Below are 12050 nucleotides of genomic sequence, written 5' to 3' on the forward strand. Positions count from 1 at the left end.
GAGTGATGCAAATGCCTTCCAGCCAATCAGAGCGATGATGGGCTGTGTCGCGATCTTGGCGCTGCAATCCACTTTTTGTTTAGTTTCCTTCTCAGCCATGGCTAAAGTCCTATCATCATTGTAACATGAGCCGCGAGATAACATTACCTGAAGCATTTAAACGCGGTGTGCATGAAAAGAACCGGTGACTACCGCTTCAACTTTAGCACAGTTTTTTTGCACAAAAACCCAAGTTCCCAAACCAACACGGCATAACAGCCAATCAGGGCGAGGAAGGAAGAGTCACTGAGCAGATCGCGTGTTGGATTGCGTGGTAGTGAGGATTGCTGCACTGTTTGAAAGCGTATTTGAGATGGATGTCCTTATCACACACGTGTTGTGGTGGGGAGGATGAAACCTTGCTGAAAAGGTGCCATTTCTTTTGAAACCTGGTTGTATCTGTATTTATTTTTCAGTGGGAATTCAGCTACAGTCAAAGAGCTTATGTGGCTCCTGAGCCACATTTATCCCAAGGGAATGTAGTACAATATACCATAGTCACCAGATGCTTAATTTCCAGAAAGAGGCACCTGAAAAACAGTGAATGAATTCAAGCAACATGTCCAAATGATTCATGAAACAGGCCAATTTAGAAGTAATTAGTGTACTAGTGTCTTTTGTGCTAATACCATACTCTGACAGCAACATGCTGTATAATTTAGGGGTGAAAATAGTGACTGCTGAACAGCTATGGGAGTAGAAATGTCTGTGAATAGTGAACATTCCCATTTCCTTCCTGCTCTTCTCTGAAATCATACAAGATGACATTTATTTTTGCAAGTCTTCTTTAAGAGGGGTATGTAGGGCTGTACTACGTCTACAGTTTTAGAACATAGTTTATTTGACTTCAGAGCAATGGTCGAAGCATGGAGACTTGGGCTTTTCAATGCATGAAATAGCACAGTACTCATCTAGATATGCTTGTGTTTTTCTGACTTATTGCTTTGGCACATGGTGTGTTCTGGTATCTTTTTCTTCGCTCATGTTCTCATTCTTTCCATTATGCACTTCTTCCCCCCCCCCACCCCCACCCCTCTCTCCTGCTCTTTCTTTGCTGGTCAGATGACTGTAGGGAAGGTTTCGAGTGGAATAGGTGCTGTGGCAGAAGTTCTTGTCAATCTGTACATGAACGATCACAGACCCAAACCTCTGCCTGTCTGTTTGCAAATGGTAAGGCTTAATCCACAATTAATGGAATAAGCACACTAAATTTAAGAGCAGCCTGTTGTTCTTCTGTTGTAGTTTTTAAGATGTCAGAGATTAAGAGTTTGTATCTTCAGTTTTTAACTCTCTGTGTGATTTAGGTTGTGTTTAAAACACTCATAAAGATAAGTATATTTTTTTAAAATCAGCTTGTAGTGCTGGGTAAATGGGGACTACTGTGCAGAACAAAAAGGAATGAGCAGCTCTAAGCATGTTTAAGCCCTTTAGACAATGTGTGAAGGATATTCCTGAATACTAGCCAGTATGCATATACTTTGCAGTGCCAGCTTATTCCAAGCTGTGAAAAATTATTGAACATTTCATTGGAATTAAATCTTTTTTAATACTGTTAACATTGTGTTGACTTCAGAACCAACCGGCGGATGAAGCTGATGCTGTTTCTTTTCCTGATTCTTCTTCTACTTCTCAAGTTTTTCCTTCCATTGCACAGAGCTGTCAGGTATTAAACCAAAAGAAGAAGGATGCTGATCACACATGGCAAGGAATTTTGTTCTGAGTTCTTGATTAGAATTGCTAAATAGTGTGAACTCTATTACAGTGAACAGATCAGTTATGGAAAATAATGTGCACTACAGAATTACATAAAATGACAACCTATTATGGGTCTCTGTACACAGTATGCCAAATGTGAGTTGAATCTCATTTCATGTCTTAAGAGCAGTGATTATGGGGCCAAATCACATGGGGCACAGAAAAAAGGGCTTTGGCCTTCCCTCCATTTCATGCTAGGCTATTTTCACCAAGAAAAAAAATGGCCATGGATGGCAGTTTATCTTGCTCCTCTGGTCTGCCCAGGACATATGGGGAGACATATGGAGTATGAAACACACATGAAACACACACCCCTAGTGGCTTTTTATGAATAAAGCAGTGCAGGGTATAAGGGAGGGTTGGTTGAAGCCCCTCCCACTGCCATGCTGTGCTCATGCTCATACACATTGTTTTTAAGGTAAGTTGGGTCAGGAATTTCCTAATTTCACATATTGTTTAAGGGGAGCCTATAACTAAAATGAAATGTTATTCATTCATTTAGATACACATACCCCGCATTTGTCTCCATGGGGACCCAAAGCAGCTTACATAATGCTCCCTTCCTACATTTTTTTGTCACAACAACAGTCTTGTAGAGTAGACTAGTCTGACAGAGTGACTGGCTCTAAGTAAACCCAGCAAGCTTCCGTGGGATATGTCATGCTCATTATGCTGGTATAGCCAAAATATGTTGTAGTTCTCTACTGACTGACATTTTTTAAAAAGAATACTTGTTCCACATCACAGCCATTAGGAGTTTCTAACATATTTTAAAATACATCAACAAAGTTGATTTTTTTTAAAAAAATGATAAAAATAGTACCAGCAAACCAAGATCACAATTACTGCATTACTGACCTTTAGAATATTTGTTGGATACACTGTTACAGATCCCTTTGTATACTCTGCAATTTTAACAGTCTATTAATTATTTAATACATACATTCATGTTAGCTTAATTTTGTGTTCATGTATTTTATATGTATGGATTTTAGCATATACTTTTAATCATAACGTTTGAAGCAACCAGTATGATTTCTGGAATAAATCTCAATATTGATAAAGCTGCTGTTGCTTTGGACAGCTCCTTCTTGGATATAATTTTGCTACATTCTATCATTGTATGTCTTGGAGAAATGTTTCTTTCACTTCCATATTTTTCTTCTCTGTCTGCTTAGGTTGTGCTTTAATGGATCATAGATCTACTGTGTTCATGAAAAGGAAACGTGTGTTGTCTCTAAGCTTTTTACAGTGTGCCTTTTTGTAGTTATTGAAAATGTCTTTTACTTGTACAGATGTAAATAAGCTTGAATGGTTGAGTGTGTGGTAAGATTGACAGAACCTAATGTGTGCTTACATATTAGAAGGTAAACTTTGGCGTAGTTTATATGAAATCATGTATTAAACCACAGTGTAAGGGTACTACTCACACTGGATAAATTCCAGACCTGTTAAAATCAGTAGGATAGTTTTTCTAAAGGCAGTAGGCTCTTTTTCTAAACTAAGAGTGAAAAAAAATAGTAGATGTTGAAGGTTCCAAATCTAGTGAACCTTAATAAGCAGTTGGTTCCACATTGGGATATACCAAGAATACTCTGTAATAGCTACTGACCTGAGCAAAATTTTAACTATCAGAAAATTATCTCTATATAAATCTTAGGGCAAAAAGATAAATATGGAAGAAGCCACGCCCTCAAATATCCTAGGCCTAAACTTTGAAGGGCTTTAGAAATAAGAATTTGCCTGAAAACAAAGTGGTTGAGTTCATAGAAGTCTGGTGTAATATCAGAAAACAGTCTACCTTCTACATTCTGGACCATCTTCCAAACATTCAAGGGCTGACCTTCATGTACAGCAACTTACAGCAGAAAAGTGGGCATGATTAGGAATTTCACTACAGTGGCCAGATCTTTCTTTTATTTATGATTCATAAAGCAAAATGTTTCAAAAAGCAATTATATCAGTTTTTTCTGCTGTGTGGTACTATTTTGCTATGGATGGTAAGGGCCTTTTTTGTTCTTGTTTGCATCCCTATGAAGTCAGCCAGGCTGAGAGAAGGATCAGAAGCCTGAGTTTTGTAGTTGTCCAGCATCTAAACCCACTACATTACTCATGGTGTTGCACTCTTATGAATCTTTTAAAATATCAAATGTAGTCTGCTTGCCATATATTGAGGTGTTCAAGAGGCTTTCTTTAGCAATTCAATCATTCACTGAAAGGATGATTCAGTCATGCCCCTGGTAAACAGCTCTTAGGGGCTTTTTTTGCGAAGGCCTGTATTATATTAGCATGCAGCATGGTACAGCGCTGTGCTGATTTCTTATGTAACCCTATTATTGCAATGACTGGTCTAGGCATGGCCACCATGTAAGTATATTGCTTTTTAAAGAGCATAGGAGTATTTAGTCAAGCAGCTGTATATGCTGTTGTTTAAGAATATCATATATGTGCAAATTTTATTTACAGAGTTCTCTGAAGAAAGAATTTCCCCAATCAATGGGTGGGAGTGACATCTGCTGTTTCTGCAAGAAAAGGGTATATGTCATGGAGCGACTGAGTGCTGAAGGCCACTTTTTCCATAGGGAATGTTTCAAGTGTACCGCATGTTCTTCTACTCTCCGTCTAGCAATGTATACTTTTGATGCAGAGGAAGGTAATGAAGAAATTTACATTTAGAAATATTTTATAGCTGTCAGTATGGGTCATCATGTTTTGATCATTTAGATAGTTAGAACTCACTATATTGTAGAACTCATTCCCATCTGTACGTTGTTCTAATTAACATGTAATAGCAGTTCTGTCTTGAAATTGGGAGACCAAAACATCCAGCATTTTAGAAATAAAAGGATTTGGGTACAAGACTATTTCTTCCAGAATAGTTCCACTGAAGTCAAGTGGGAAAAGTACAACTTTAAATTACAAACTTTCAAAAATAAATACTTAAACATTGAATAATTGTTTTAATTCTATGTATCCACATACATATGTTCATACTTCACCTAGACTCACTGCTTGTTTTTCATGGTGAATTACTGTGAACTACTTTCCTTCATTGTGCATAAAATACACTGTGTGAAGTGTACTCCCCACCCCCATAGTTGCTATCCAACCTGATTTTTCTTTCCTTCAGACAATCCCAAAAATGTTTGGGAGGGGAATTGCATGAACCATGAACTGTTTCACCATGAACTATTTGCATGAACTGTTTCACCATGAAAACTGGTAGCTCTGGGAACTGTAAGAGCTAAGAGAAAAATTTCAGAGTACTTCAATATGGCAACTTATCCTGTGTGTTTCATGTAGTATGAATATACCCAACTTTGAAATTCAGCAGGTTTAAGTTGCTGTTCCTGGTGAATTGTTTCAGGAAATAATGACATTGGGGTGAAGGTAATGAGTGCAGTTGCAACATAGGACCAAGCTAAGCAAGACACTGGAAGTCCAGAGTGAGGATATCTTGTGTGACTTTAAGGATATTTTTAAATTCATCAAAGCATCAGTGGTGAAGGGAAGGAGAACAGGGTCCTGAAAATAGCACAACAGAATAGATGTTTAATAATTTTCCTGATTTAATGAATGTCCTGCACTCGAAACAATGATTAGCCTCACGGAGGAAACATCCCAATACCTGTATTTCTTTGGCAACGTTTCCTCCTCTCTTGTGAACTAAAATAGCTTGATATGTAGTGGTGGGTTTAACTTTTAAAAATGTTGCAGGATGAGAAACAAAACCTTCTCTGCAACATAGTCTCAGTTGAATCTGACCGCTCTGCTTTAATCTTAACAAAAGAAGACCCTAGTCTTGTACATTCTGCATCATGTCCATTTAGGCTGTTAGTAGTCACACAAGAAGATGGAAGAAACATAGCAAAGTACACTTTAAAAGTGTATTATTGAAGAATGCATTTGTTGGCATCCGTGTGCACAGTATCTTTTGTATTCCACCATTGTATTTTCAAGAGCCATTTTTCCCCAGGTAGTTATAATTTGATTCCATTTTGAAAAAAGTGAAGAGTGTGATTGCTCTTGTTTTTCAGATAAATTTTATTGCAAGATTCACTTTGCACAATATAAAACAAATAACAAGCACAAAAAGAGGAGAGCTATGTTAAAGACACATGAAAAGGTATGTATGGAATTATAAAACATAAATTTCATTGATATGCAAAAGCTGAAGAGCTTGGAAAAGGTTGAGTAAATATTTATGCCAACTTATTGTAATAGGTAGGCATAAATCCTTTTGACATGAATACTACTGAATTCAAAGAATGATATGACTAGCCCCCAGTCCGAAGGAAATGCAAATGTATTTGCCTAGAGAATGCATATCTGCATCTATACTGTGTCTCATGAAAAGATGTTAGTAGATTGCACATTCTTCCGTCACAGAACTCAACATGCCAGGCCTCCTTTGTTGTAGAATGTGCCTGAAATTCCACCATAGCAAGTATAAAATGGTATAACACTACACTACAGCCTCCTCACTTGGCTGAGATAGGGTGGGAGTGGGGGCGGGCTTTTCTTCAACCAGTGGAGAGAAGAAGCCAGACAGCCCAACAAAGTGTACCCTAGGTGCAGGGGTGGAGAAAAAGTGTTTGAGGCTTCTCTTTGCTCTGCCAGATCTTTGGTGCTGGACAGAGACAGTGGCTGGGCAGTAAAGTCTGATGATGTTGAGCTATGATAAAGTGACAGAAAATAGCATGGATACAGCCACTCTATTTCCCGTTGTCTTTTAACAATCTTTTTAAGGTATGTCCTTAGACTTGAAATTACGGTGCTAAGTATGATATTTGAATATTTCCCTTTAAAGGCGCAAGTGGAATCATGGAGGGAAGAGGAACCCATGTCTGCAGAAACCACCACAGAATGTACTTTTGCTGCCAAAAGCAGCCCAGAGGCCCAACCACCAGGTATCCTGACTTCATTCTTTAGGAAAACTCTGAGCTGGCCTCTTAGGGTGACAAGGGATCTGCTTGACCTTCCAAGACGCCTCTCTAACTGGATGCATGGTTTTCTGCACTCTACTGGTCTTCATTTCAGGGACAATGCATACAACTATTCCTACTTGTATGAACTCCTAAGCTTTAGTGTGCCATTCCTGTGTGCACTTCAAGAGTTACTTGGCCATATTTACCAAGATGTGGAACTATCATGTGAAAATGTACTTGACATGGTGAAAAAATTCTTTAGGATTTGAATTTTTTTCTGGAGCTCTGTTGTGCCTTTCAGTTTTCCAAAACAATCAGCCTTCTGATTATACTTGCACATTACAATTCAGTATGTGCTTTTAAATGAGTCTAAAATTCCATTTGATAAATATGATAGATATATTTTAGACTTTTGTTATATGAAGGTCAGTGTCCAGATACATTTCTAGACTGTAGAGCCGACATTTCTAGACTGTAGAGCCGACATGAAGGATTAGTTTTATAGTTTTTCGTCATTTTATTTCCCATTACAATAAGATTTTTATATTTGTTTGTTTACAATCTTATATTAGACTGTGAAAGAAAGCTCTTTCATACATTTCCAAGTTAGCAGAAAGACTGGTTTTTGAAACCTGAATATGGCACATTCTTTATTTTTCCCTTCCTCCTTTGCTTTACCTATGCTATGGGGCTACAAAATATGTTTACTTGTGTAACTTTTTTTAAAACAATGAAAAGTATTTCAAGTAATAATTTTTTTGATTTTCCTTTGGGATATCCTTTGTAAACACAGAGGCCTATATTGTCATATTAATGAATAAAATCAAAGAGCAAATCTTAGTTGAGTTGACAGTTACTTAAAGCAGGTAGATTACGGTAATATTTATTAAATAGCCTATATTTATTTTCCTAAATTATCAATTATACTAGTAGAATTCATATACCTGACTGCATATTTCTACTTCTATGATAACTTTTAAAATCCTGTGATTAACCTTCACTCAGATCAGCTCCTTTTGTAAATTTTATACTGAAATAATTAATATATTAAATTAATTCAGACAGAGACATGTAACATGAAAGATTTTGAAACAGACTTGATAGTTTACTTATGAGATAAGTTTAGGCACTGGTGAAATTGTAGAGCCTGTGACAGGTAATAACTAATTTTGGGTACTGACACCTGCTTGGATTTTTCTGTAGAAAGTGTAATATTGTACATGGTGTTGTTAAAAGGCATATCTGACTTTAATCAGAAGTATGTGAAATCATAGCATTTAGGGGTTATTTTGGTTTTGGTTTTTTGGAAGCCTGGTAAGGATTTCCAGGAGGTTAATGAGATATTCCTAAACAGAAAGCAGTTCAGTAGTTGTCACTCATGAGTGATTTTTAGCCAGTATTAAAGAATTCTTGATAATTGGAGGTACTGTACATTTCATTGTATCCAAATATGAGTTCTTATTTCAGTAATTTTAAAGAGATGGTACAGAAAGAAATGAGGAGGAGTATACACATATTGCAGCATTGTTGTTGTTTCTCCATGCAGAGGGTAGCATGGTGAACTTGCACACAGTGGGGCATTCTGATGAACAGCCCCCTTGTGCCACTTGACAAGCTGTTATTTCAGGTCATAACTTTCAGAAGCACACAAGGCAGGAGAGCTGCTGTGAGAAAACCTATGAAAAACCCCACAGTCTATTTACAACTGGCTGCACACCCTTTAAGATGTTCCTAAAGTGTCACAACAGTTAATTTTTGTGAAACTATTTTGCCTTTGATGAAGAAAATAAGGGTTGGTACATGGTACGCTAGAGTTTCCTCTGGATTTTCAGTTGTATTGTGAATTTTATTTGAGTTGTGAACAAGCTAAAAACATTAGGCACTTGGGTTCCATACAACTGAGTGCATATGCCTTGGTAGATAAAAGTCCTGTGATGAAGAAGCATGTACCTCTTCAGTTTATACTTTATAGGGGTTGTCCTCAATCATTCTTTCATACATTAGGTTGTTGTTGTTAAGAATGACATATCATTCCATCTTGCACCTTAATCTTAAGCACACTTATTTGGAATGAGGCCACATACATTTCCTTGGCACTTGAAGATCTGATACTAGCTCAACACACTTACTTGAAATAAGTTATTTTTAAATGAACAGTTGCAGTGGATCTCCTAAAGGATTATATCATTATCAAGAACTTGTTTACATGCAAGACTGTTTATAGACCTAATGGGGACAACAGATTATATTTAATATTATTGTTTTTTTAATATCATCTATTTCTTCTGATTTTAAGTTAAACTTAAACATGATCTATTTCATAGTCCACTTGGCACATTTTGTTTATATACTGCATTCAGTTTTTTGCACATCAAGTAACTGCTCGGGAGGAGGGGAAGGAGACAGAATTTTGAATTCGTGACTGCACACCAAATGTTTGTGTAACCCATCCTGGTGGAAGTTTTAGAGGTTTCAAATGTGGAAGCAATGGGAAACACAAGTGCCTTGCACATCATGTTTTACCTTAGATTTAAAATGCCCAAGCCTTATCCAGATTTTTTTAAAAAATGAGGACCTTCCTCTTTCAAATTTTCAAGGATACAATTGTCCAAACAAAAATCTGGATTCTACCTGAAATTGGTAGATATCCTGTGCAAAGATATCCTGAAACAAATGGAAATATTGTTTACTTGACCCATAGCAACGTGACTGTTAAAATGCATGTAGTTTGGATAATTGAGTTTCAAATAATGTAAATTTTACTGTAACTGTTACTGAAATTTGACTTGAACTTAGCAGATATGGCGAATATCCCTTGTTCATCAATGAAGGAAGGTTGCTTTATTTTCTTCTTACTTTAATGTCAGTATGTGTCTCTTAAGCTTTTTCTTTGTATAATCTTCTTCCAATCTTTTATGTTGTCTTTAGTTCATTTCAACATTCCAGTGCTGCACCCATTCATTGACTGAAACTTTCCTGCTGTAAGATTATTGCTCGATTTACTACCATTTTCTGAGCATTGCCCTAATCTTTCTGCCAGTGTTACATGTAATTACTTTCAACATCATTTTGAGTTCTGTGTATATATGTGTGTGCCTGGCAAGCTTAAAAAAATAACACTTTGCATGGTCTTGCAGTTTACAACTCTAAATATGGCTTCTTTCTCAGAAAAGTAGTCATTTTTCTTATACTGCTGAATGTGCTTCAAGTACCTTAGATTCCTATAAATCGATGTTAGCTGAATCTTTTTCCCACTTTTACATTTGCAGTGGTTTGATGAGCCATGATTGTAATAGTCCATCTAGATCGTACTAAACTATGATCAGGAAGTAAATATTTAAAAATTAGTGATTTTTCTATTTTGGCAGTTAAAGATCTCTGGATAATAAGTTGTTAGGATTGTACGTACATTTTAATTGGACAAAAGTGACTTTTAAAAGAAAAATGAAGTATTAAATCTTTCTGATAAAATATATGATTACTTGTTTTCTAAGATCAAGATTGAACTGCAAGTGTTGAATAATTTAAGGCAATGGACAAAATTTTGCTCTGTTGAAAATGTGTATACTGGTCCTGTAATAAGTTTTGGTGTACTTGCTTTGGATACTGGTATATTGCTGTAATTTCAGCATAATATCCAACAGTGTTACATTGGTGTCGCTGTAGAAACATTCAGCCCTAAGTATTTATGTGCTTGCACCAAGTATGCTGTGATGAGGATTCAAAAGGAGCAAGAAACTCCATTTATTTTGTGCAGGAAGGAAATCTGTCTCTCTCTCCCCCACCGCCATCATTGCTTGCTGTTAGTCAGAAATAGCATATAAGGCTTGGCAAATGTGTTTCACTTGCCCTGCTCTGGTCCCAAGCTAATTTTGGCACCCAGTCCTATAAATTCCATACTAGCCTATAGAACGAAGACATAAGATTGTGATAATCAAACACTTCAGCTATGAAAATGAAGGAAATTTATTCTTTGGGCAATAGGTCTTTAACTTCTGCTACAGAAATAGTGTTTACTTCTAGGGTTCAATATAGTTAGTTTGGCAGTGACTGCCATGCCACAAACAGTAGCATTCTCATGTTTTAATCTCAAAGTGCCAAGTAGCTCCCCCTCCCCCAGACTTCAGAAGCACAGCCAATGAGCTGAACCTTAATCTGGTCCATTGGTATGTTATTGCCACCAGTATGTGCCAGGCCTTTACAGTGATTACCATCATTGAGGAGCAATGTGTTCACCATTCCTCTATGTCTGTCTTGTTCCAGAAGATGAGAGCAGTGAAATGTTTAGCCATCCATGCATTTCTTCAAAAACTACACACTTCTAGTAGTTCTACTCCAGTACACTATTTTTCCTTAAATAGAGCTTTCTTCACCTTCCACACTGGAAGGCTCATCAGTTGTGGGTCAGTCTTTTTAATATTTAAAAAGTATAATAGTTTGTACTGCTATAAAATAATCCTTTGCTCAACAATCACAATGCATTGTTGCAAAAACAGGTCTAGTTTGACTGTAGCCCTAAAAGAAGCAAACTTCTCAGAGAAATTGATTAGTTGTGCAGTTCTGTCTCAACACTGAAACTTACTTTATGCATCACTTCAGAGATCACGTTGTTAAATACTCTGTAGATTATTGAACTATTGGGAGCACTGAAGATCTCACTCAAGAAAGCAATTTGTAGCAACTTTACATTCTCAAATGTTAGTCAGATCTGGAATGAAAAAGAAGAGCTAGGAAGGATGCTTGCTTTTCTAACAGAGTGGTGTTCATGTTTGCTGTGAGTGACTAAACACTCTGCATGTTTGATCAAGATCATATTTTGTAGCAATGATCTCTGCTACACTGTGTTCATTTCTGTTGCAGATTCTTCATCTCTTAAACAATGTCAGAAAGGATTCTATCCCTCTCTCCTCAACCATTTCAATTTTGATGTTTGCTTCTTAAACTTGAGAAATGTTATTAGTTTTTTAAAAGTATATTTAAGAATGTCACAAAGAAATTTGTATTTTGCACACAGTGATGTTTAACTTTCTCATTTGGCTGTAAACAAATAAATGTAGTTCTCTGTCAACATTGCATCCTCTCTTCCTTTTAAGCCAGAAACTGAATTCTAAAGAAACACAGTTCCAGAATTTCCTATTGGTTGGTTTCTCATGAGACATTAATTATATTTACTTTTTCTTAACCTATTACTCATTCATTTTAAAATGTTGCTACATAGTAACATTTTAGAACATTGCTGACAAAAGGTATAAGGGTTGGACACAGTCTTTCCCAAACAGAATGTTAGCATAACACATTTTTGTTTTTCACCTTAACTTGAAGTTGCTT

General features: G+C 36.6%; 1 protein-coding gene across 7 annotated transcripts in view; it reads left to right on the forward strand.

The window, feature by feature from the left end:
* Positions 1 to 11790, forward strand: part of MICAL2 (microtubule associated monooxygenase, calponin and LIM domain containing 2) — a 102822-nt gene extending 91032 nt beyond the window's left edge. For 3 of the 7 annotated variants that reach the window (XM_048485051.1, XM_048485053.1, XM_048485052.1), the window contains 7 exons: positions 1102 to 1209; positions 1613 to 1702; positions 4261 to 4447; positions 5832 to 5920; positions 6605 to 6704; positions 9651 to 9703; positions 11583 to 11790. In XM_048485051.1, the coding sequence (XP_048341008.1) occupies positions 1102 to 1209; positions 1613 to 1702; positions 4261 to 4447; positions 5832 to 5920; positions 6605 to 6704; positions 9651 to 9691 (615 nt within the window). In that variant the 3' untranslated portion in view covers positions 9692 to 9703; positions 11583 to 11790. Of the gene's footprint in view, positions 1 to 1101; positions 1210 to 1612; positions 1703 to 4260; positions 4448 to 5831; positions 5921 to 6604; positions 9704 to 11582 lie in introns of those variants that run through there. The other 4 variants (XM_048485049.1, XM_048485050.1, XM_048485055.1 and 1 more) reach the window with 3 other exon arrangements.
* Positions 11791 to 12050: the final 260 nt, after the last annotated feature.

Source organism: Sphaerodactylus townsendi, linkage group LG02 (assembly GCF_021028975.2).
Source record: "Sphaerodactylus townsendi isolate TG3544 linkage group LG02, MPM_Stown_v2.3, whole genome shotgun sequence".
NCBI classification, from domain to species: domain Eukaryota; kingdom Metazoa; phylum Chordata; class Lepidosauria; order Squamata; family Sphaerodactylidae; genus Sphaerodactylus; species Sphaerodactylus townsendi.